Source organism: Anas acuta, chromosome 3 (genome assembly GCF_963932015.1).
Source record: "Anas acuta chromosome 3, bAnaAcu1.1, whole genome shotgun sequence".
Taxonomy (NCBI): Eukaryota; Metazoa; Chordata; class Aves; order Anseriformes; family Anatidae; genus Anas; species Anas acuta.
Genome location: NC_088981.1, coordinates 44,377,783 through 44,404,232, shown reverse-complemented (window position 1 = coordinate 44,404,232; position 26,450 = coordinate 44,377,783). Strand labels below are relative to the sequence as shown.

General features: G+C 42.9%; 1 protein-coding gene and 1 long non-coding RNA gene across 2 annotated transcripts in view; one reads left to right on the top strand and one right to left on the bottom strand.

The window, feature by feature from the left end:
* Positions 1–1,037: 1,037 nt before the first annotated feature.
* DACT2 (dishevelled binding antagonist of beta catenin 2) lies at positions 1,038–14,317 on the bottom strand. The gene is made up of 4 exons (XM_068676875.1): positions 13,984–14,317; positions 9,024–9,156; positions 7,118–7,405; positions 1,038–3,649 (listed from the first exon to the last, which is right to left on the bottom strand). The coding sequence occupies exons 1-4, from the start codon at positions 14,230–14,232 to the stop codon at positions 1,860–1,862; spliced, it is 2,460 nt and encodes an 819-aa protein (XP_068532976.1). The 5' UTR covers positions 14,233–14,317; the 3' UTR covers positions 1,038–1,859.
* Positions 14,318–14,429: 112 nt separating this feature from the next.
* LOC137853980 (uncharacterized) overlaps positions 14,430–26,450 on the top strand; it is a 26,249-nt gene continuing 14,228 nt past the window's right edge. The window contains exons 1-2 of the long non-coding RNA XR_011094855.1: positions 14,430–14,729; positions 21,409–21,583. This is a non-coding gene — a long non-coding RNA (uncharacterized lncRNA). The remainder of the gene's footprint in view (positions 14,730–21,408; positions 21,584–26,450) is intronic.

The window sequence follows — 26,450 nt, the reverse complement described above, 5'->3', positions numbered from 1 at the left end:
ATGGCATAAATCACTATTTTGTTTGTTCTGTTGCTTGACATGCTGAACAAGAAACCACCACCAGACCTGTGAAATTCTCCCATTAATCCTACTGGAGCAGTTACATCCAAGTATTCTTGGGACCATGAAAAAACACTTAAATGTACTCCACTGGCTGAAATATAACACTTCACTAGCTAAAATAAAGGATGGTGTTAGGCACTAGCTCCAAATATTTGAATTACTTCATGCAGCTTTTACTTTTCCCTACCTCATTTTCAAAACATGGTTTGAAAATAGAGTGGCCTAAAAACATAATATAGCTTCCAAAGAACAGAAGGCATTGGCTAAAAGTTTAGTCTTTCAATACTTCTGTTTGCTAATGAATCCTTGGAGTAAACAAACACTCTTTTACCCCCAGTTTCTGCTAAGGCACTTGCCTTTTGTTTCAGACCCAGTACATGGGCTGAATGAGGTAATGCCTACATCTCCTAGGCCAGGAATGTATTCAGGGTAGGAGGATAATACCTGATCTTTGGTAAACACGGGGTGAATTTCAGCTCAGCTTCCAGATTCCTGTGCTTGGAGGAAAGAATTAGGACTGCTTGTCTGAACACACCAAAAAAAAAATCACTTCATCAGTTTAGCAACTGATTCAAAGCCTCAGATAGGTGCCCTCAGATGTGTTTAAAATCTGTTGTGTATACATACATAAACCTTTTAAACGAGGAGTGTCTTGTAGCAAAATTGCATCAATATAAGTGAGACAGTTAAAACACCACTCTGTCCTCAGTATAAATATTGCTTTCAGATTCACTCAGTCAGAAGCAGATGCTGAGGTAAGTTTCTTGAGGCTGAAAGGGCCCTGGTTCCTACAGAGCTATAGAGACCCTCTGAAAAATAAAACAGAACCCCTCCGGCACAGTGATTACGAAAATGCATATCTGCTCTACCAGAGACCGCTCCTCCTGCTTGCCTCATGCAATGTTAGAATATTTACATTTTCTCAGAATCATTTTCTTTAGACATGAAAGTCAGACAAGTATAGCCTTTGCAAGTATATTAAATAGTATTTATTGAGTCTGCAATTTCAGGGGCAAAGCTATAATCTCAGTCCCAGCTATCCACACACCATGGTACTGAGCCCTCATGTTCTTTCACTCATTCAATAAATGAACAATAACATAGAAAATCATATAGAGAAGGGGTTGAAGGAAAAAACCCTATTCTCTCAGTTTTGAAAACAGACTTAAGTCTTGTTCTCATTTACAAACACACTGCCTTTTGAATAAGCATGGTATGTTTCTATTGAAGAACAGACTTGTCCTCCTGTGGTTGGGAGATGGTACATGAATGGTTGACATGAAAGAAAGAACTACAGACAGCACTGAGTGCTTTTCCATAGGTGGGTGGTTAATGCTCCTTCAGACTGCACAGAATTACTTACAGGAGGGAGGGATGTTCCCAAATCTCCAATTGGAAAGAGCCCCTCTTCTTAGGAGGCTTTTATGTCTGAGACTGGTACTGTGGGTGCATATGTACAACAAGAGACTGCCTGCAAAATCTTATGGCAGAGGTTGTTTGAACATGTCATCTCTTCCTGGCATTTTATTTTTACCATGGTGACCCTTCTGCATAGTAAAAAAAAGGCATCACACAATATACACAGATCCATATTTACAGAATAAATGGCAAAAGAGGAAATTAGATACAGTGACATTTATGTCCAGGCATTAACAAACAAAAATATCCCTTGTGTTGACTCAGGGATTGTTAAAAGTTCGTTTAAACAGGTCCTTTTCTCTGCACATTGGTCTTCTTGTTTTGCAAATGAGAGTCAGCAGGATGTCTCAAGGAAAGAAACAAATGCTCACTCTCCCTTAAACCATGGTCATAACCTTCAGAGAAGCGGGTTGGAATCTCCTAATCTTCTTCTTTAGTGCCTTTGAAGCTTTGATGCGACAGATTTTGGGCACTGGGGGAAGAGGCCTGGAAGAGACCTGGACAGTCCCTGATTGTCTGACTGAACCTTCGGGCCAAATCAGCTCACTTTCATCCCCCTCATCATAGTCAAGTGCGAGGCTGCTGCTGTTACTGCTGCCATCCGAGTCACTTTCACTGGATTCACTGTCCCCAAAACGGTTAGCTGTGAAATCGCTGACCTCCCCTTCGCTGGTCTCTGCGATGGTGGAGTGGAAGAGGGAAGCACACTCCGCAGAGTACTCAGAGTGGTCTGACTCGCTTCTGGCGTAAGCTCCGTGGTGATGACTCTTGGAGCGAGCCCTCATGCTGAGGGTGCGCAGGACACTGGCTCTCCTTGCTGGCTGCTTTGCTGCCCCTAGGCCAGAGGAGCTGGCCCCGTGGGCCTTGGCAGAGATCTCCACCGTGGACTGCCACTTGCGCTGCTGCTTCTTCTTGTTGGCTGTGTCTACAGAAGCTCCTTCGAGGGAATACAGCGCGTTGGCAGAAGCTCTGTAGAGCTCAGACCTGGATGGTGTGGTGGGCAGCTTGACCTGTGCAGGGAACAGGCTAGACTCTGAGCACGACCTGCCACTCACATCACCAGAGTACGAAGGTCTCCGGATGAGGCTCTTTGCTGCGTGTGGTCTTTGGGGCTGATTCCACTCAGCAGGCAGCCTGGCAGCCCCATGAGCCCCTCTTGCCTTCTCCACACAAAAGGCTTGCTTCCCAGGACGTAGCACCTTTTCGCTGTTCCTCCTCTTTATCTTCACTGCTTTTGTTTTGGAGCTGGCAAACTTGACTCTGACTTGGTGGGATTCTGCAGGGACAAACTGGGCGTGAACAAACTCACCTCGTGCAGCTCGCTCATGCCCTCCAGTGCTACCCTGTTTGGCATTGCCACTTCTTTTGAGGGGCAGCTTTCTGGGAGGGACAGCTTTAGCATTCCAGTTGCCCAGGCTGGAGTCCTCCTGGCACAGCTGCGAGCAGGATGAACTGCACTCTGCACTGCTCTCCATTGCCTCTGCCAGCGGAGAGCCCCTAGCCGCTGACTTGGCAGGATAACAACTATTCACAGCTGATGGCTCTGTGTCAGGGAGAGTGGACGGCTGTTCCTCATTCACACAGCGCATGGTCTCCTGCTGCTTGGCACATTCCCCCTCCGGCATCTCTCTCTGCAGCTTTCCTTCAGCTTTGTTACTTTCCAGAGAACTTGCTTGTTTTTCCAGCTGGCTACCGCTGCTGTTAATTTTCACTCCACCAGCGCTGGGGGTTATAATGAGTCTCTGGTGCATTGTGGCTGGCTGGCTCTTTGTCGAAACCCGCTCACTGGCATCAGCTCGATTGTTCCCTTTGCATCTCGTCAGTTGCAGTAACTTATTGATGTAACCCCCCGGCTTGGCCTCAGCGGTTGGCCTAGTCCTAATCAAGCTGGGACCTGTCACACTAGGCATGGGTTTGCTGGGGGAAGCCTGGAGGTCTGCTTCTGGGGATGTCCCCATCAGGGAGAAAAGGGGACTTTGTAAAGCCACCGCATGAAGGGGGCTTGGGTAAGGGTACACATCGATGCCATTCTTGGAGACCAGATCGTTCTGGAACTTGGGGTCCACGCTGTGCAGCTGCAAGTCTGCATGGCACGGAGGCAATGAGGATTTGTGATCTGTCTCTGTCTGAAATCTACTGTCTGCTGGAATGAGTCTTTCCAAGTCACCTACACAGTGGATGAAAATAAATAACCTAATTAAATCACAGACAATTACACTCAAGCTGGCTTATATTAAAAGTGTTATTTCAGAGGGATGTGTTAACTTATACTAAAATCAGTAGCAGGAATGCAGAAAGCCTTTCAGTCCTCCAAGAACACTGAATTAGCTCAGGGCTCTTATTCACCTTAGCATAATGGAGATTAGAATGCCTTTTAACACCAATGATAAAACTGATGCCTTCGCAGGAAATTTGAACTGTGCTACTTGGATGACAGTAAATCTGTGTATATATAAAAATGTTCTCAAGCAACACAGACCAACAGGAATCCAATCAACCAAAAATAAGAAGTTATTTTTATTTCTTAGTAGAGATAAAAAGTGAATCCAATAGCTTTTAAGCCTGAAGCGTCAAACCAGACTTATCCAATTCAACAGATATATTTTTTTTCATACTTTTCCCCCAGGATGGGATAAAGACTTCCTCTGACTAAATAACTTTTTGTTTGTTAGCTTTAAAAACAAAACAAAACAAACAAAAAAACTAACCTATAACTTAGAAAGAAATTCCTGGAATTTCCAGCACGCAAGAGTCTACCAGTCAACAGTATCTTTATTTTTTTAAAAGTGGTGAAATCTGAATCCCAGCTTCTCCTCCAACCCTTTTATATCACGCATTTTAGAAAAATCTACAGTACTCAACCAGCTTCCTTAAGAAGACTTGAACAGACACCAGGTATTTCTTAAACTCTTCACAGTTGCAAGCTGTAGCTGTGTTTTTTTGCATCATGCTTCAGTAAGGCATTACTGAACAGAGGCACTCAACCTACAGTGCAGAGACATTAAGACTCAGGTGTCTTGACAGGCCACAATGAAGTGATTCTACTTTTCCTCAACCTGAAATCCAATAAAAACTCCTAACTGAATCTCTAATTCTATTTGACAACATCACCAGTCAATGCCTTCCTTAAGTCTCCAAACTTCTTGAAGCATTTAATTTCAGAACAAAATATTCTGAGCTTTTATTAAAAGGCACAAAATCAGGTCTGCTGTAATTATGTGTGCAGATTTTTAAAATGTCAACCTTAAGTGTGTAGAAAAATGGGCTAGAGAACCTTTTAATTTTGACAAAGAAAAAAAAAAAACTAAGGGCAAGTTACACCAGATTGCTGGACTTTCCTCTCAGGAACATCTGCTCAGTGAGAGCCAGGTTGTTTTTCAGGAGCAGGACTGCTCCATCTGGACAAGTCAGCCGGTAGAGCACCATGGTGCTGTGTTACCTCCGATAGATACCAAGAGTGCTGGAACCATCTGCAGTCTGCTTGGATTTCTTGGTATGACAGTGCAGGCTGCAGTGTCAACAAATCCTCAGCTAGCTACTTTCCTGGCTATTTCATGCCGCCAGGAAACCCAAACATTAAATCCAAGCAGGTATTTCACTTACAGTGACTGCCTCTCTCCTGTCCAAGGAAGCTTCTGGGAGACTTCAAAATTTGGAGCTGTCAGCACTGTCCTACCTAAGGCACTTAAAGAACTGCTTCAGCAGTTCAGGATAATGATGTCTCAAACAACATAACTACAACATGAAAATTCTTTAGGAAATTGGCAGTGTGTAGCAGTGTTCTCTTTTCCCTTTGCTTTTTACCTTCTGTGCACAGCATAGAAATTCCACAAAAAAGGACATGGTTTTACCACAAACTGATTTTCCCCCAACATTATGTTAAAAGGGAAGACACTCTAGCACATGTTCTAGCTCAAACGAATGATGCTTTCGTGTAACAGTAGTCCAGACTCATTATAGTGAGGTGAAAAAGGATCAGTATCACAAGCTTTTAACAAAAATCACTTATTCTACTACAAAATGAACAGCTATGCAAAAAATCAGTCAAAGGAGCAGTGACTCAGCCACCACAAACAAACCAGGAAGGGGTCAAAAGAATCCTGTGCGTGTGTGGTGTTTTACCAAGCTTGCCTTTTCTTTCTGTGGCAACAGGAAATCTGTTTGTACCTGCAGTTTTCAGCAGGAACAAGCTAGGGGGAGAAAATGAGAATTTTTTTCTCCTTTCCAAACAATGCTTTTCTGAACTAAAATCTTGACTCACTTCTCTGCAACATGGCCAGCTTCACAGAAATTGTTTCTTTCTCCACAGAGGCAACAATCCCACCACTTATGGTTCTCACGCTGAATGAAGTAAGAGGTTGTAGCCAGGAAGAAAGGAGTGGGATGTATAAAAGGGGAAGGAGGACTAAAGGAGGTCTGTGCCCTCACTCCCACACCTCTTCTTAACATTACTTATCCCTTTTTCTGCTAATCTATCTCCATACCCTACGCGCATAAAGCCACATTTGCTAAGAGCAAAACGTTGCACGTTCCTGATACAATACCAAGTCTGTAATCTGAACTTGGAAGCCACGGATCATTAAGATCAACACTTCTTCCCCCCCAGCATCTGAGAAGCCTTGAGAACAATTTGTTTTTATACTGTAATTTACCACCATCACTTCAGGTGTGTCTGCACAGACTTGTACATAACAGGGGGTCTTTGTTTCAGCTCTCAGCAAGCCAGACGTGAGCTAGTTCAGGTAAGGAAGGTGTGGGAATGACTCCAGAGAGATGCTGTACTTGAAAAGACATTCTCTGTGACTCCACTGTTTCTAAAATGGAACAGCAACATGTCTGACTGGGTCACCCTAAGAACTGTACTAGCACGAGGCTGCTCTGAGGATATGGAAGGACCAAAATGGAAAATAATATGATGGCACTTCACAGCTACATGAACAAGGGACTCAGAGAACTAGTAGGTTTGTCCATTATGCATAAAGGTGTGAGGCAAATTTACATTTGGTCCAGTATTAGGCTCAAGAGCAGTTCATAGATAGGTGATTAACCTTTGGTGTCTGTTATCCCTAACTGTACATTTTAAAGTATGAAGAATATCGTGTGTGCACATTACTTTCAGTAAATATGGCTAGCAAGCTAAGTCTTATCATGCTATTTCAGGGCAGATTGAGAACACAGACACTAAGTCTGGAAATAGCTTTTTCTCCTTCAAATTCTTGGAAAATCTTTCTCAGTAAAATGCAATAGTTCTAATACTGAATTCACCCTATATTTTTCAGGCATCGCTGTACTTTTACATAAGACATTTAAAGTATGCAATTTTACTGATTTCTCAAACAGATAAATTAAAAAAATAACTAGACATTCATTACAATTTTACCTCATGCACTTAAGTACTTTCCCATCTCTAATTGCATACCTCCTCATATTTGCTATTATTTAAAAGTATCTGAGTCTGAGACAAGTGAAAGTTGTACAGTAAATGGCAAGGCTCTGTGGTTTCAATTAATTCTCACTTTGTACATTTAAAATGAATGCTATGTATTGATTACACTATTGGTGTACAAGGTTCTAAGAGTAATAGCCAGGACTCTGCCCTTCTCTTGAATGAGTACCCAGCTCTGCAATCAATTACCTGTGGAAACTGGCCTCGGTCTGGACCTGGCAGGAGTCCCAGAAACGTCTGTGCTCGCTGTAATCCGACATCCATCGCTGGCATAGCTGTCCTGCTGTTGGAAGCTGGTGGTATGCACAGTAGTTTCATCTGCAGACTTGGGTCGGTAATCAAACACACTGAGCCTTGCCTTAGGGTGTTGAGAGCTGGGCAAGAGACTGGTGTGGGAGGAGGAGATGGACTCACTGTACACAGAGGTACAAGAATTGGAGAGCGAGCAAGAACCACCATCACTCAGGTCGTAGAAGCCTGCAGAGGTGAAATAAATAGGAAGATATTTCCGACTTACAGTTACTAAATATGGTCTGTAGAAGAAACGTGCAGAGAATAAGATAAATCTCCATTTGCTATTTGCCCCAGGTCTAAATTTGTCACCATTTTTGGGGGGTAACTTTTGCAAAGGCATACTCCGATTCAACTAATTCAACTACCTTTTGTTGGGCTTCTGCATATTTCCTTAGGCCCTAAGCCAGCTCAGCACGGACATGTGCACTTAGTTCTGAGCATGAGGTGGGGTGAAGTGCAGCACCATCATGCTCTGTTCTTTATCGAAGAACATCTTTGGGGACTATTATGCAACTGGTGTAAAACAGCCATCATACGATGTTGTAACTTGTGCTAGGTGCATACAAGCACAGCTCATTTGGGACAGCAGAGCAAAACCAGCCTGTGATCAGAGCTGCGAAGTCTATGATAGCTGGAATATCTGAGGGCACAGAGTGGAGGTTATCTTGTCTCTCCAGGTCCTACCATCATTGCTAATTAATTATGGAACTACGAAATAAGGCTCTGTGTCAGTTCAATGTGGGAATTTTTATAATTCTTCTCTATATAAAGCAAATTGAAAAGGATGCTGTTTCCTTTTGAACTGTGTATGTGCCTAAGTGGATAACTCTTGAACTTAAACACTCATGGAAACTTGAACTTTTATACACATTGTAAGTATCATCCTGCAAATGCGTATGCATATCCACATAAATGCATGTGGAACAAAACTGTTGGAAGAAGTAGTTAGTGGTAAGATGCTTTATTCCTGCTCAGCTATTTGTAATGCTTCAGGAAATTATTACTATTCAATGTATAGATACAGATAAGACATAAAAATATTTTCTCATATTGTGCAAGCTTTCAAGATTAAAAAAAAAATACAAATTATTTCCTTGTATCAAGGTAGACTTAAGGCTTTTCAAAATTTTGTTTAAAAAGGTGTTCCCTTTGTCCCAGACTAGATAACAGAAACCGGTTTTAACAGACATCCCAGCTATAAAAGACTTCAGTTCAGCTCTCCCTGTGAATCACAACAGAAACCTGAAACTCCGTCTCTCTCTTGTCCATGAGAACGTTACTCAGCAGACTGCTGGGGTGTTGTTTCTCAGTGTCTTTTAATAGAGCTTTATTCATTAACTCATTTTTATACAAATGATCAAACATTCGTTAGGTCAGAGCACTGCAGTGGTTGTGATCTTTAAGGCTTTACTGATGTTCAAGACTGCAGATTTAAGGTATTGGTCTCCTTCGCTTCTAGTAAGTACTTTAGACCTTTTGCCAATGGCCATTTTGCACTGAACATGGTAATTAATAAATAGATTTGTCTTCTCCTTCTGTTAGTGGCTAAAATGTCTATTTTTTAATTGAAAATTTCCAGAAAAAATCCTGTTGAGTGAAACAGCATTTTCCAATTAAATCCACTTTGCAGGCGAATTCTCACCAGCTCTGTGTGTGCGCTCAATGCCACATCACTACTCTCCACCTCAGCCCTGGGGCACTCTTTCTGACCAAACATCACACAGAGTTTTGCTCAGTGGTTGACATCCTTCAGTTCTACTGGCACCACACTCCTGGAAATAAAGGACAGGGTGCACGTTACCTGAGCTGGGGCGGCTGTCACTGTCCAGGTATTCACTGGAGGTCTTGCTGACATCCAGCTTCAGCTCGCTTATTCGCTGGTCAAGCTGGTCCAGGTGGCTTTTCAAGCCGACATCCTGTCTTCTCAAACGAGACTGATTTGCAAGTCAAGGAAAGAAGGGGAAAATGAAGAATAATCGTAGTTAGAATCTCAGCAGCAACACGTGAATTCAGGCCATCTGTGCCGGACAGATTCTGCACTCGTGAAATGTTTTGCTTAGCTAGGGACTGTTGCAAATGGATCTCTGTAATGAGCCTGACATAACATGCAAGTACAAAACATTTTGTTTCTCAGCATATATTGCCTTCTGCCCAGCTGAATGTTTTCTCAGAACTTCTCATACTGAATATGCTACTTCAACTTCCCTTGTTTTGTTACACCTATAGCAGGGACTAACTAAAGAGGATGGCAATCTCCTGACTAATTATCATACTAATATATGTACTGCATTTTGCCATACACTGCCTCTGGGTGGAGGATGAGAGAAACATTATGGATTGCCTGAGTGAACTCAAAGATACTTTCTGGTGGAAGAAAATGACTGTGTGTAGAGGTATCTTATCACCACACGACGCACAGGTAGCTTACTGCACTCTGCAAAGCCCTTAGCTCTGGTAGCATCTCTTTACAGTAGGAAGAGTACACTACATGAAATACACCATCTTTGCTGCTGAAAATTTCCCTTGCATGTCTCATGGCTAGCTGTTTCCGCACATTATAAGTAAGAAGAATGTGTCTCTTGAATTTTCTTGTGGAAACGTCTGTATTTAAAAAAAATGGTGCCTTCAAGCTTGCAAATAACCCCCTTAGAAGCCAGCAACGAGGGCCTTTGCCTACTGTGGTCACTGACCAGACTGATCTGTGGTAACAGCTCCTGCAGTTGCTCCCCCCAACACTTACACGGACAGCGTAGGGGGACAGATGGCCAGGAATTAGGGTACCAGCCAAAGAACCACAGTTGGTTTCTGTCACCAACTTCTCACATGGCACTTGGCAAATTATGTAAGCCCAGCCGCTATTTAGGCAGCTTCTAATTATATCATGCCTAACCATGCATCCTACAGTACTTCACAGAAAGGTATTCTCTTCAGGGTGGCTGTAAAGTTGTGCTCGCAGCCCTTGTGAGGCCAGGTTTCCGTTCAGTAACAGCAAGAAAGGCACTCTTCTTGAAAAAGATTCTTTGTGCCTACATTTCACATATAAAAGTGCAGCTCTAACAGCATTTCCAACCTCAAATAAATAATATTTAGGTCCCCTAACTAATTAAAGTATATACAACATTAAACAACATACACAAAATTAAAATCAGTATGTACATGTATGCATTTTCAGCTCTACTTTCCTTGTGTTATCATTATTCAGCTTTTAAGATCTGCATTTTTAGGGTTCTCCACAGCTACAAATACAAAATGCAAGGAAAGCTAAGATCCTGAGCTAATCGGTAAGTGATTAGAAACTGAAAATCAAAGAAGAGAGAAAAGACAGATGTTTCAAGTCTCACAAGACAACTGTTACAGTTGTTGGTGCTGTTGGGAAAACTAAAAGGTATTTGTAGCACTGTTTTAGGGAACCGGAGGGACATATAACACACAAGAAGTAAAACCCCATTTTATCAGCGTTGCACGTCTAGAAATGTTTAAGCTCAGCAAGCTCATTACTGCTCCCTAGGAATACAGGTGGTGATTTTCACTCTTCCTGTTTCCTACAAACAAAAGGAAGACCTGGATAATAAAGGACATTTTCTATCCCGTCTGAATGATGAATGCATGACCTCCTCAGTACTTCTGTATTTCCTTTATGGTGAAAAAGCAAAGACATGCCACGCTTCCTTCAATCTCACCTACTCAGGAAATCACAAAGTTTTGTTTTCACGGCTGGAATTAATTGCTTAATGATTAATGTTTCGCCAGCCAATCCCTCAGTCTGTGGTTTCTGATTAATGACGGAGAGGCCACAAGGCTCTCAGGTATTCAAAGATTATTTATTATACCTCCAGGTTCTGTCTGCGCTTTCACAGCATTTTAACCAACACACATGATTTACATCATCGTTTTAACCCTTTTATGGTGCCTCACACCATTGGGTTTTCATGTTTCTGGCAGACTTCATAGCTTTGATCTTTCAGTTAACTCCTTCTGCTCTCCAAGACAACAAGCACGTCTCACTCTGGCTGGGTAAGGACGGCTTTTCCAGTGTGCTGCTTGAGGTTGTTATTGTTCCAATAACCACACCGAGCGGCACCCAGAACAACAAACCCTGAACACGCTCTTTCTCAATTCACAACATGAATTTTACATGAGACAAAACCTTGCAGGTGAAGCCATCTGTTTGCTTTGGGCAATGCAGCTGCGAAGACTTCTGCACACCGCACAAAGTAGGACCAGACTTCCAAATCAACTCATGCTATTGATGGACTATGGTTTCTGGGAGCCAAAAATATTGTCACACCATCCATTTTTCAGAAGAACACCCTCTGAAAAGCAGGTTCCTTTGAATCTACAGAAACTGGCACCCCAGAACAAGGTACCAAAAAGCACCGGTCATGCTTAACTACTCCGCTCTGCTATTAATCAGCTCACTTCAGCTAAAGAGGGTTTTGATGTTTCTTGCTGTGGTTGTAGATTGGCACCTGATAATTTTATTAATCCAACTGCATTTTGGAATGGACAAAAGATAACACTAATCTTACCGAGGTCTGTGCATCTAAAATCCATTCACCCTTGGGTCTTTTTGTAACTGAGTCTGCAAAGTAGCCAGTTTCAGAGGAAGGTCAATTTCACATATTTCAGACACTTACTTTGGTGTGACACGAATCCCTTCTGGAAGCACACATTTTTCTCAGTTGAGAAAAAACAAACAAACAAACAAAAAAGAACAGCTGAGAAAAACTTTAAGTTATTTTAATATATATTAAAAAAAATAATCTCCAGGATGTAAAAGATGTTTTCTTCCATTTAAAAATATTTAAAGGGGAAAAAAAATCTGCACAAAAAGCAGGGTACCAATCATTTTTTTTTCCTCTTCAGTATAATTTCTGTCCCTTCTCCACATTTTTACAACATTGTAAGCCACACAAAAGCTTGCAAAATAAGATCATTGGACTTAAATCAATGAGGTTTTATAAATATGTTCCCTGAGAAAACATGAACGATACTGTATGCTGCTGCCTTAGATATCTACCCACTTAGTGGAAATGTCATAGAATTCTTCCTTTGCCTTAGCCTGAATATGCACCTCTTCTTTGTCCTCTAGGTCACCACAAAAGAGTTTGGCTGAGAGACCTGTTTAGCACCTCTGGGATCACTGAGGGTAGATAGCATCACAGCTCTGCTTCTCTTCCCAGTCTCTGCTACAGACTCGCTGCCTGCACCGCGGTAACTTGAAGCTCTGCCAGAAGAGCCCCTGGACACCAAAAAGAGCCACTGACTAGGGACAAAAAAGGATGTGCCTGCTAGGGGCAGCAGAAAGCCTGTGGCCTTGCTGCCTACAGCAGACTGCTGGAAAGGTCAGTGGCTGGCTGGTGCGAGCACCCGCTGCTGGGAAAGAGATTGGGATGCTGGAGTGGCATCTGCAAGTGGTCCCTAAAAGATTTGATAGCTCCACTCCACCCATTCCTGCTGGTGGCATTTGACACCTCAGGAAGCTTCTGTGCTTGTTACTCACCCTCCCAGCACAGAAGAAACCTGGTGTGACTCTCATCTGTCTTGCTTCCACTGCTGAGAAGCCTCGAGCCAGCTCCATCTGATACAATTTCCACGTTTTATGTGACAAGGACCAAACTTTTTATGAATGCAGCTATGACCACACAAAAGCCTAGGGCTACAGCCCTACGTGAAACTTGGATCAAGATGCACTCCAAGGCAAAGCCACGTTTACATTGTTAATGAGTTTCTCCATCTGAAAGCCTATAGAGCTGTGATCACAGACTCTACCATCCCTGGGCCAAGAACAACACTGGTGAAGACACAACACTCCCTGAGCAATGCCGTGCTTTGCATTCTCTATTGCTTTTAGCTTTAACTTAACTTCCTGTGATCGTGAACACCATTTTCAAGGGGTTTGACTGCAATGTCCTGTCCACAAGGCACCAAGAAACTTTTTTCAGCCTGTGGTCTCCGAGTTCCTAGGATGTGTGAAATCCTACTTTGAAAAGCCTCTTATCTCTCTCTTTATTTTAGTCTTATGCAAAGCCGAGGTCTGCACCTATGCTTAAATATACGTCTGAAATTTGCAGGGAAGAGACCAACAGCAGAGAGCTAGCAGGTATGCCCTGCTGGAAGGCTTCCAGCAGCCGCAGGTCCGTCGGAAGCGCGCTGTACCGCAGCTCCAGGCGCTGGCACAACCGCAGCGTGGCTGAGGAGCCCGACCCTCGGTTTTAGACATTTCGGAGCCGTCCCTCGCAAGCTGCAGGCACCCCCAGAGGATGCTTCCCAAACCTGCACTGGCACCTACTGGTGAGACCCGTCCCTCTCCGCCGTGGAGCCGAGTTGCTGCCGCCCTCCCAGCTCCCGCACGTCCCGGGAAATAAATCTAATCCCAGCCCCTTCCATTTTATCCGCTAGTTTCTCCCGTGTCCTTGAAAGCCTTCCGAGGTGCCAGCGAAGTCCTAACGAGATAATCTTCTATTTTCAGACCTTATTTGAGATGTATATAAACAAACCAGTACCCAAAGCACGCCAGCTGACATAAGGAAGAAATGATAGCCGCTACGGCCAGAGGTCACCGGGTGCTGCTGTTAACCCAGTGGCCCCAGACAGGCAATAAACGCTTTCAGTTCTTTTTTTTTTTCCTTTTCTTATATATACACCAAGCGCAGCCATTAGCTGGAATCATCTCCGAGGAGCCCCGCTGTCCCCCACCTGGGCTGTACGGCTCCCCTCCGCCCCCCGGGGGACCACCGGGACCCCGTCCCGTCCCTTACCAGCTGCTCCTTGAGGGCGCTGAGGGTTGCCTCCAGCCGGCGCTCCTTGCTGCGGGCGCACAGGGGCTGCTCGCCGCCGGCGGCCGGGCCCCGCTGCGGCATAGCCAGGGCGGCCCGCACCAGGTCCCGCTGCTGCTCCCGCAGCACCTGGAGCTCCCGCAGCCCGGCCAGGGCCGCCTGCAGCCTCTCGCCCACCCGGCCGCGATCCCAGCCGCCGCCCCCTCCCGGCCGCGGGGCGCCCAGCAGCATCCTCAGCGCTGGGCCGCGGGCTCGGCCATGGCACGGAGGCGGCGGGGAGGCGGCGGGGCTGCGGCCGGCCCCGGGGCGGCGCGGAGACTGCAGCCGGGCCGCGGCGGCTCCGCAGGTTTTGGAGGAGAGGTGGGGAGCGGGGAGGGAGCGGCAGGAGGAGGAGGAGGAGGAGGGGAGGAGGGAGGAGGGCTGCGGCTCCGGGCAGCGCCGGGGCCACCTCTCGGGGCGGTGCGCTGCCTCCTCCCCGCGAGGGGGAGGCTCCTGCCTGCCCCTGCCCCTGCCCCTGCCCCTGCCCCATGGGGGTGCTTTCTGTCCGGAGCATCTCTGCAAACGCTGCTGGGTTCTGACGCTCTTCAGGCTGCTCAGATCCCTGCGGGCTGAGGACGGATCTGATTTACCCCTCTGCGATGCCCAAAGTGCGCCCGTGCCCGTCGTCGTGCTGAAGCCCCCTGCATATGAAGATAATGCGAGGATGTTGGTGCAGTGAGCGTGCACAGGTAGAACATTTCCCTCACGAAAAATGCGGTTCTCTTAACGCTGTCCCTTCCCCTGTTTGCTAGGGTTTCATGTCAGACACACACAGGGCTAGCACTCTTCACCTTGCCCTCTGGAAACCAACCCAAGTGTGTTATCTAATCATGGCCATTCACTTTCTAGTGCTAAATTGTTTGTTGTTGGTTTAAAAGCATGGCAGAGAGTCATTTTGTGAGATTGAGGTGTGTCTCAGCCTCCCAAAGTCACTTGAAGGGCTCAGGATTTATTTTAAATGGGGTCTGAAAATGGTTGGTCACAGAAATCCAAGGTCATGTTGCTGTCGCTACCCAGAAAATGCCATTTAAAGCTTCCAAGACAGCTTCTTAGGAGCTGCTCAGTTATCAGGCAGAAAAGCAAAGTGAATACTACTAATATGTGAAAGTGAATATCCTAATATAATGAATATACTAATAAAGTGTATACTACTAATATGTAGTCTATAGTGATGCAAAGGGTGAGAAGAAACCCTGATACCAAGACTCTGGTGAACACAGTGGAGACCGTACAACACAAAACTAATATTCTTCTGACTACACCAAAATAGGAAGCATTTGGATCCCACAGGTCCTCAGATCACTTTGTCACATTCAAGGAGATTCTAATAGTTTCAGGAGTGTGTATGATTCTTTGCGAGGCAATGTACACAATGCATACAGCCCATCTGTCTGTGGTCACCTCCTTCTGCCCGTTTGGCATATCCTTAAAAGCTAGCATACCTCAAATTGAATGCCACTTGACTTTGTGCTGGAATACACAAGTTGGGTGAGTGGGAACAAGTTGCTCTGTCATCTGTTCACCAAGTGCCTTCTTTCAACACCATGTGTGGGTGGCTGTTTCTGCCTCCAAGCCTGCAGCCAGCCTAGCTTTCCTGGCTGCGGCCCCTGTAGGAGTACCAGATGCGCTAGTGTAATGTCAAAAACAGCACCTGCTGGGAGGCCAAGTTATTCATGTCCACCATGTCCACCAAGTTATTCATGTACACCACCTCCGGTACAACACATTATTTAACAGCAGGACCAAGCCTTACTTTCACCATATCACAGACTTCATCATGTAGTTTAATGGTTTCAGAACTGTATTTACCCTGAAAAAAAATGAACTACATCAGAAGGGATCTAGAGAGATCCTGTTCTGGCAAGTTGTATGCAAATATTCACAGTTCTAATATTCACATATAAGATGGAACTGCGGGAACAGTATGACCAATGATCACGGTGATTGGTTAAGGTGTGTAAGGGGTACAATATGAACAATATTATCTAAGGCTTTTTTTTTTTTTTTTTTTTTTGATGAATGTACTTCTGCTGTTGCTTTTCCTATCCATCCCACTAAAATTCCCTGTGCAAAGCAATGCCTCAGAGCCAAGATGACTGGGCTCAATCTATGAAGTGGAAAGAAAAACTGCCTTCAAAAACTAAGATGCTCCTGAAGGTGCTGACAAAAGACAGCATGAAATACTGTCACCTCTTGGGTGGAGTGTGGCAGACAACCAGTAGTGTGCAGCATGTGGCAAGAATCTTGCAAAATGCCATGGCAGGTATGAGGAGCTGAAGCGTTTTTGTAAATCACTTGTCTTGGCACTTGTTAAAACAGACAATACAACACTGCTCCTTATTTTATTCAAACCGTGTTCTAACATGACCAAATGCAAGTCACCGAAACAAATACCAGTTAGTATCTACTTCCTAGGAGAATTAGTTAATCTAAGGTCATATATCTTTCTTTTTCTCCTTTCCTTTGCAAGGAACGGTTATCCCTTGCACTTTGTTCTTCCTTTTCTTTCATCTTTTTATCTTTTTGTGCATTAAATCCCAAATGGGCTATATCACAGCAGTATCTTTATTTTAATCAGCTTCCTGATTATCCCCTGTGTTGCACTGATTAGTCTTCCCCGGAACCCATGTGATGTCACTTAATCTTTTCAGATAACTCCACAAATAGCTTGTGCTATCTGATTTGTTGTGGAAAGAGTAAAAAGTATGAATTGCCACCAGTTTTAAAGCTGTGGTATTATATGGGGCAATGGTAGTGATAAAGGTGAAAGATTCATAGTAGGAAATGATCAAACTTCCACAATTCTTGATGACTGACAGAGAAGAATGTTCAATGCTGATGCTCTGTGAAGTTTCACTAGACTTTAGGAATGACTTGAAAGAAGGGGAGAAGAGTACAGGTAACAGCCCATTTTGCTGCCTAGCTTTAGTACAGTGAATCTAAATGCTGAAATGTAACTTGCACTTTTCAGGAGCCAGAAGTTTTGACTTTTCACTTATGTTGCTTTGTTTCCATTAATTTCAAAGACATTATTCTCAATTTATACGAGAGTCAAATTGACACTTCTGTTTTCCATCAACGGATTCTGAGGTCATGCATAAATTACATTTGAAGAGAAACCTGTAGTAAGGGAGTTATGTAGCTGCAAAATCAGACACCAAACCAGTAAAAAATAACAATTATTCTACATAATATTACTTTGGACCCTCTTTTTTAAGATACGATTACACAATGTTGTTCCCCCGGTCTATTTCTCATTCAGTGTGAAAGATGTGTACAATGTAAGATGCATACTCAGTGGGTGACTACTCTACACCCTCTTCCCTCATGCTCCAACCTCATGCCTTATTTACTGCAGATTACTGAAGCTGTACACTAATGACAGAATTTCTTTCTCTCTCTCTCTTTTTTTTGTAATGGTACTTAGCATTTTAGCTTGTAAGTACCTTACAGTTGGAACTCATAATGTCTTTATGATGTCCCAAAAGCTGTGAAGTTGTTTTTGTTTTCTAGGACGAGACTTGAGGTGCTAAGTTTCATTTGAGAGATACTTACTCATTTTAGGTGCCCATTGGAGATGCCTTTGGTTCAATTTTTCCAGAGTACTTACTATCGTATTGTCAATATATATAAATTGCAGAGTTCCCTTTGACTTCAGTTGCAGTTCTGAGCACTCAGCACTTTAGTAAATTGAATACTGCATATTTTAATTTGAATTTGAATCCCTAGAAAAATGAGGAACAGAGTTAGTGCTCCTCATATGGAGCTAGCTTGGGTGTGCCTTGCACCTGTGGTATAGAAATGCCCTCAGAGCCTCATAAAATACCAGAAAGGAGGCAGGTGTTATTTACCCTGTTTTGCAGATGGAGATATACAAAGAGGTTAACCCTTTAACCAAGGATCGAACAGGAAATCTGTGGTAGGACTTGAAAGTGAAGCTGCATCGTTAATTTGACCACAAAAAATGACTTCACTCCCTGTTTTGTGGGTGCATATTAGCCAGTTTGTGTGGGACTAATGTTAATGGTAAGACAATTTGTATTGACCTCCAGATGTGTTTAAAAGGAAAATAGTTGAATATTTACTTTGGATGAAGTCCAGAGTACACAAAATACAGTGGTAATAACAGGCAGCTTCAAGAGTGAAACTACAGTTTGTTTCCCACATTTGCTTATGTTTTGTTTGGAAAAATCATTCAGAATCTTTTTGGCAATATTACCACGTGAAGAGACAGAGTCTCTCTGTATAAGGTTTGGCCTGTGTATTTTTTAACTGTGACTTTGGCCTGAGTTGGCACTAGCACGTGTAGCATTAGTTGAGGAAGAAATTAATCCAGTGCTGTTTAGGACTATCTTTTGGCATGATGGAAACTCAATGGGTGCACCAGCACACTCACACTACCAGCCTTTCTATCCCCTTTTCTGTCCCTTTTCTGTCCTGTTGTTCCTAGATGCTCTGCAAACCTCTTGCCATTGATTCCACTAAAGGTCTGATGGAGAGGTAGTGCCTAAAGGAATCTTCCAAGCTGTTAACATCTGGCAGATGCTGAAGAGGTTATTTGGAGGATGCAGAGCAGTCAGACGTGGATTGAGCCAAAACTAACAGAAGCCACTATCCTAGTCATGATATGTGGAAGTGTAGTTCTTGTATGTCACCATTGCTCATTGCATACCGAAGAAGGCGTGTGCTAAGCATATCCTTCAATGCAGAAGGACTGAGGCACCACACAGAAGTATGGGGTTCAGCCGTGAAGTGAGATGGAGCCTTTTGCCATTTTCTGGAAACATTAACTTCAGCATTAAGAGCATTCTGAAAGTTGATTAAACCCTCATGTTGCCTACGCTGGGCAGTGTTAGTTCTGTGCTGGCACTGCTTGCCAGAGAATGCATAGTATTGTGTGTGCCTCTGTGAGGTGACTGTAAGTAAATTGCATTCATCCAGGCATTTTGCCTAATTAGCAGAGCAGCTGCTTTTGAAAACATTCTTCTTAAAGGCTGATATCTCAAGGATTACTTTATTTAATTAGAAAGAAACAAATCGCTGGTGAGATGGTCTCTTTCTAGAGAGTTCAGAGAATTTGATTTGAATTGAAAAAATGACTTTTTGAACTATAGCTTACAGGGTAATGGATAGGAAAGAGGAAGCAAGAGTGCAGCTGACATACATCTTCTGCTACAAAAAACAGATTTGAGTTGATGGTGGTCTTTAGAGAGAGGAATCTTCTGAAAACATGAGTAAAATCCTGCCTTCAGCTACTGGGGATTAGGAGATGTCCATCTGTTTTTGTGATTATTTCTGTTTATTTTTTGTGAGGCTGCAGATTGAGTCTCTCTTGTGATGCTCCCAGCACAGTGGTGGGGGTTGTAGGGATGGGAGGAGGTTTCCCTCAGGAAACCATGAAAGCATGAAAGCATTCAGTCTCGCCTCTTTCCAGTTTATGCCTTCCAATTTAAATATTCCTGTCTAAAAGGCCTTGTTTTGGACCATGTGAAAATGTTTGTTTGTTCATAAATCTGTGGATAGATGGCAAACAGGAGAACGTGAGCAATTATTGCATAGATGCAGACCCAGGAAGCACGAGCATGCAGGAGAATGGAGAAGATGGTGGGGACCAGAAATCCAGGGAGGCAGAAGGAGTGGCACAGAATAGCTAGGATGAGTCTGGGGCCAGAAGCTTGAGAGTGAAGCCAGGAAACAGATTCAGAAAGAATGGGAGGTGTGGGAGCATAATAGAGAATGGAAACCAGGAAGAAATTGATACGATTTTGTGTCACTATCATGGCTTCTTGGCAGAGATCTTGAAAGCATTACCATCATTTAACCGAGAAGAAGCTGAAGCACAAGGAAATTGTTTCAACTACCAAGGTCTAAGTTTATAACAGACTGCAACCAGAGGTGCCCGGGGCGCATATGGTAAGTACAGTTGGGCTGGGGCCAGCGCTCAGTCACTGCACGTCCACCTGCTCACGGGACTGGGCACAAAATGGGTATTAATGCTCTTTGGAAGTAAGTGAAGATTTTCATCTGGCTTCTTTAAGATTGAGACACCAAAAGCAGCTGCTGAGTGCTTCTGCCATGGAGTGGAGAGCTGGGTCAGAAGACTGTCCCACAGAGCTGGGGTAGGGCAGTTCTTGAAGAAGGGCTATAAGTAACTTGCTGCTGAGAGGAGCAGTGGCCCTTCCCCATCACTTCAAAACCTCATCTGTGGTCTGATGGAAGGGGTCAGGCTGGCTGAGGAGAATAATGATTATTTCTCCACATCTTTTGGTGTGGAGAAATTCATAGCTTTTACTTTTTTTTCCCAGCAGAACCATATTTTCTTCCTGTCCTCCTGATTTCTGTAGGCCCTGCAGCATTTTTTTTCTGCCCTCATTAGCATTCATAATGCTTAGCAATTTCATATCACCTGGAGATTTCGTTAAAATATTGTTAAAATCTCTTTTCCTGATCATTAATAATAAATGAGAATTCCATTCATTTGCTCTTCATTTTTACTTTCCCTTTACTTCCTTTCCCTTCAACAGCTTTTCAGCATAGGTGACCATGTTTGTGTATCCAAACTGACATCTTTTCTGTTTGTATGCCTAGTTATTCCAAGTTACACATGATTCATCATTGGAGGGTCTGCTCCCATCCTTATAAGCTTCATTTATGGGTCTTTCTGCTAATATTTAGTACATTAATATTACATAATATAATATAAAATATTATATAATAATATGTTTTTATATAATATAATTGTATAATAATATAATATTGAGTACTTCTGGACTGAAAAGGTGCCTTCTAAAAATATTTTGAATCTATGCTATTATGTTGTTTTAATCATTTGTTATTCTCATTTTCTTCTAGTCCAAGGGACCCCAATTTTCTCCTTTCACTTGTCCAGCATTCAGAATAAATGGAACAATCAAAGCCTTTAAAGTTATACCAATATGAGAATTGTGTTCCATTGCTTCATATTTCACACTGGACACATCACATCAGATTTTTAACTAGCATTTGCATATGGATTTATCTTTTCACCATTTTGTTTGTGTGTGTGATCTATGATCTTGCTGTTTTCAAACTTCCATACTTTTCTGAAAAACAAAGCAAAAACAGCTGTGTGCAAGGCCTTAGCCTACTTCCTTAGCCTACTTCTTACTTTACTTCTTTGAAAAAGGAATGTATCTCCAACAGGAAAAACTGAACATCAACGTGCAGTTCTGCAGTATAAATATTCCTTCTGCCCTACTGCAGAATTCTACTCTGAAGTCCTATAAATGAAGGGCACTACCTATTTTTTCAGGGCAGATGAAAATTTAAAGTTTGTTTGTTGCAAAATAATCTTTTTTTTTTTTTTTTTTTTTTTTTTTTTTTTCCCAGCATGAATAAAGCTCAATGCCAGGGAAGAAGAAGAAAAAACAAAAACAGAAAAGCTGGGTCCTTTCATAGTAATGTATTGACAAGCATACTTAAGGATGGCAAAAATTTTCAAGACGTATGGTTAGAAAAGCACCAATTCAGCAGGATGCTTACACACTCATCTACCTCAAAATAGGTGAGTGGTCCCACTGAAGTCAATAGTGCTACTTCTGTGCTTAAAGTCAGGCAAATGCTGTAATATCTTGCTAAACTGAAGCCTAAGACTCACTACTTTTAATCTTGCCAAATGCTTCTGCACATTCTGGATCACAGCATACAGAATGAAATGTCTTTTGTTAAAAATAGATCCGCTATCTTAAAGATTTCCAGGAGGAACAAAGAAAGAAAGAAAAATGAATTCATCTTAGAGTTTTACAGCATGCTGATATAGCTGATGTTTCTATTTATTTGCATTGGAGATCTGTGCAGGTAATGGAGGTTAGACTGCAATGCAGAGGATGACATGCTAATGTACTTTTATTGACTAACAGGAATTGAACGCATTCAGATAATGCACTCTTAGCTTGCTGGATGCTAAAAGGTCTGCTCCGTTTGGATTCTTTCAACAATAAAAAACAAACAACAACAACAAAAGCCAACAGCCTGCTGACTTGTGAGGGCTGCGAATTTCATTGGGCATCCTTTGAAATGCCTTCTTTTTTCTAGGAAAGAGCAAATTGGACGGACCCAGTTTGCTTCTCTGACATGTATAGTTAGTGGGAATATGTTTGTGAGTTTTGTAAGCTAACAAGATTGATATGATGGTGTGTAAGAGTCATACTGAGCATTGTGGCAACTGGGAAATGTTTTCACTTAAATGACTTCTATTAAAAATGCAGTTCTGTGTATCCCCATAGAAGCAAGTCAATGAGATGTGAGAAAAAGCCTTATCAAATTCCTTGCTTCATTCCAATGATGTTAAATCCTAATTCCACTAGGATGGAACTGTATGGAAACCCACATACTGAATCCTCTGTTTCAGCCATTACTTAGCCTCTATTTATAAGAAGGAGACCCACTGTGCGAAACATGCCTTGGGGAGCATGCTTTTCTGCTGAGTCTACCCTGAAAGAATAATTCACAGAGCTTCAATTGCATCTCCATTTTCTGGTAGGTAGGTCAGTAATAAAACCACGGCAGAAATTACTTCAGCATTGTAAATGGGCAAAAGTTACTGGTGTACATCACATCACTGCAGTATTGCTGAATGCATCTGTGGAGCAATATTATGGAAACCTTTTTCATCAACAAAGCCTTTGCTTCACTTTTCATGACTAAATAGGGCAGTAGCAAACTAAAAAATTATGATTCTTTCACTTTTTTATTTCCTATAAAGGTTAACTAAACCTAGCTACTTAATAAAATTGAATTATTTTACAGACAATGGTTCTTTGTTCATAGGATATTGCAGCTCCTGTCATTTGAAGAAGAGCTGTGCTGGCAGGAAGGTGGTGCTTATTGTGTGTATCTATTTTTTCAGCATACCATGCAACACCAGCAGGTTTGCAAAACTCTTGGTTGCATACCAGTACTGACATCGTCTCTCATGCTTTGCCATTCACATGTGGAGTCTGCTAAATTCATCATTTGCAGCAGGGTGGTGATCAGGGGCAGTTATAAGTCATTAGTGAACTGTGAAAAACAAATGGAAAACTTACAAGCATGCTGAGATAGCGGCTGTGTGCTCAGCAATGGGATGGGCTAAAGCACATATTGCACATTCCAGGACAGAAAAGAAGAATGGGAGACACATAGCTGATCTCTAATTCCTCTGCTACTGAGGCTGTGGCGTTTGTGCTTTGTTTAACATTGCTGCTCACAAATTTTTCTGTGAACAGGATGTGAAAGAGCACACACATGCACATATGTTATCTATGCCCTCTGACTTCACCATGTCGTCCTCACTTCAACTTACTGCTCTTCAGCAAATTTGTATTTATTGTCAGGTGCCCAAGAGGATTCCTTGTTTATGTTCTTAATTGCATTTTTTTTAGACTGATTTGATTGCAAAGTACATTGCCATATGCACACCTGGGGAAGAAAGAAGACAGCAATTTGTAACCAGAGCATTTTATAAAATACTAGGTTCTTAAAATCACTCAAAGTAGCAGATGTCAATATCAGCAAACAAAGAGACAAAACAGTACCAGTTAATTGTGCATGAGATGATCTGATGTAAAATACATACTACAGTACATGATGTATTCTCCCTTACCACAGCAGACTCATACGACCTTTCCACGTGCCTTTCTGATGTAAGAACATGAGCTTACAAGGCATCTCTTACTTGCCTTACTGTCCTTTTGGCTGCAGTGATACAAGGTATTCCTTCTTCCCACCTGTGCCAGGCTAGGAAATAAGCACCTTGAGTCTTACCTCCTGCTGAATGTTCTTATACTCAGCTTCAGAGGTGTTGTGCAGGACTTGCTTGAGTGGACAGGTATTGAGAAGCTCACAAAACTGAGGAGGGACTATGTGAAGTGAATGCCAATATAAATCTGCATCAAAACTGATAAAGCAGAGAAGTTCTCCCACGGGATGCCCCTCTCTAAATCCTGGAGAAGCACAAATAATACTAGAGTGCATTTCCAGTCATGGCTGGAAAATGTTGTGTGGTAATGACTCAGTATTTCCTTCATATTAGTTATCTTGTCTATTAAAGCTTCAAGCCAGGTTCACTTTGAGTACACCTGAATCCAGCTTGAAAAATGTCCAGGCAACTAAGTTGGGTCTGAGCTTGACCTATTGCCTGTAAAACAGTCTCCTATGACTGGTAACAGGTTTTCTGGACGTCAGACATGCTTCCATTAGGAGTGGGAGCAGCGCAATTGCAAGAGTTTCTACTGCTCTTCTTCCACTGACAAAGGGAATTGTGTGTTATTGCAATGGGCACGTTTCTGGTCTTACTGACCATGGCATTCCTGTGCCGTTCTGGAGACATGGAATGAGCTGCTACACCGATGCCATTATATGTGCAGAGATGCTCCTTCAGGTTCTGGCAGGACTGTGTGAGTGTCACTGCAATGGTGTCCCTGAGCCCGTTTGTGCTGCAGCACCATTCTAGCCCACGTTGTTTGGTACTGTGGTGCTAGCTCATGGCCCTGCATCATAGCTTGGGCATCCCCTGAGTTCATTGTGCAAGCCTGCCTGAAGGACACTCTAGCTTTCTTACCTCTATACATTCTGCAGCAGCTGTAGATTAAAGCGTAATCAAGAGGCAGAGGCTCTTTTCATCACTTTTGCTGAGCTGAAATTATCCATCTGGTTGTTTCCATTCCTGTTTCTCAGATTCTCCTTCCCTGCAACACTGACAAATTTCCTCTCTTTTCTGTATAGAGCCATTTTTAAAAGCTCTTTCTCAGCAAAGCAGATGCATGGTCTCAATGCAGAAATCCAAAATTTACCTTGCAAAGCTGGAGAAGTTAGTGCCCAGCCCCACAGCATGGTAGATTTCTTTTTTTCCCTATTTCTCTGAAGCATGGTAGATTTCTTTTTTCCCTATTTCTCTGACCTTAAGTGATACACTAGTGCTTATTTATTTATTTTCTAAACCTCATTAAGTATGCCAGAAGACCTAAAATCAGCCCTCTGTCCAAGCATCAGTGTGGATCAAGTTTTCTCTACTCTCTCTTGCAAAACAGGGGCAGCTGCTATCCTCATTGTTACGATGAAGAACATCTGCCATCTCTTATCAGGAGCCTGAAACCTTAGCTAGCAGCTACCCTGCTGGATGTTTTTAATACCTGTAAAACAACACTGATCTACCAGCTGCAGTACAGATTAAGGACAAACACAGAAACATTTGCAAAAAACAAAGTATCTCCACATGTGTGGGCACCCAAAGAAATACTTCACAGAACAGGATGTTTTAAATTAGATGCTCAAATCTCCTTTCCTGCAAGCAAATTCTTGTGTAAATCCTGTAAAGCTGTTCCTAGAGAAAATTTGGAAGACTAGATTTGCTTTGTGTACATTTTCTGTTTGCTAATGAGCGTATTCCATTGCAAATCCATCCTGGCTAGCAGACAGTAATCCACCCCTCCCAGGAAATCGAATTAAGGTAGCAACAGGCAGTTTTTGTCTTTATTGTCCTCTGGAAGCAATGTTGAAATGAATGGCATTTTCTGCTCTCCCCACCATGTAAGGTGACATGCAGAGATGGCAGGTGTTATTTTGTGGTGCCATAACAGAGGCTGGGATCAAGTTCTGGTTGTTCCTTGGATTAATGTGGGAAACTGAGGAAATATGAGACTGATGAGGATGTTATGGAGGAGGAGATGCTCACTTCTCTTTCTAACATTGCTGAAGAGAGGGAAAATGGGACAAAAACCCGTTTGCTCTCTTGCAAGCTGAGAAGACAGCTGTTTCAGACAAACCCTGTAAGGACACCAGCTGAATCATACAGCAGGTTTTCTGAAGAACAGCAGTGGTGCAACTTCAGCCATCCTTTTTGCATCATGTAGAGCAGCAGCTTGCCCCTTGTAATGGTGAAGGTGGTGGGCAGTCAGAAGCTGAAGAGTATTGGTATCCCACCAATGAAATGCAACAGCTTTACTTGTACCCCAAAGACCACTTCTCACGTGATGCTGGTCTCAGGTCAGTATTTACACACCAGACTAGGCTTGGAACACATCAGTAATTTTCTCAGCTCTGCTCCATCCTTGGTGTTTGTGTTCAGGTTTGTCACTTCATCTTTCTCAGATGTATTGGGAACCCCCCAAAACAACCATGTGGTGTGAACCCTAGGAGCTTGATCTCTGCATACCTATCTCTGGAGGAGAGATAAAGAGTTGCTTTCATGGTTTCTGGGCTAAGTTCTCCAATGAAGGCTTTCATTTCTGGTCTGTGAACTCTCAACCTGGTAGTGCTGTGCTTCTCCCTTACACACAGGGCTCATGCCCAGAACCCCCTTTCTTTTGGCTTTTCACCTGTGTGTGTAGTCTGGTTTCTTAGAAGATTAAATGCTGCTGCTGTCAGAAAGCAGAGTGTAATATGTTTTTTTA

Excerpts from the sequence above, each read along its gene's own strand:
- DACT2 (XM_068676875.1), bottom strand. The coding sequence starts at position 14,232 with ATGCTGCTGGGCGCCCCGCGGCCGGGAGGGGGCGGCGGCTGGGATCGC. Across the intron at positions 9,157-13,983 it reads GCGCCCTCAAGGAGCAGCTG|TCTCGTTTGAGAAGACAGGA; the intron begins GTAAGGGACGGG and ends CTTGCAAATCAG. Across the intron at positions 7,406-9,023 it reads TGACAGCCGCCCCAGCTCAG|GCTTCTACGACCTGAGTGAT; the intron begins GTAACGTGCACC and ends TCACCTCTGCAG.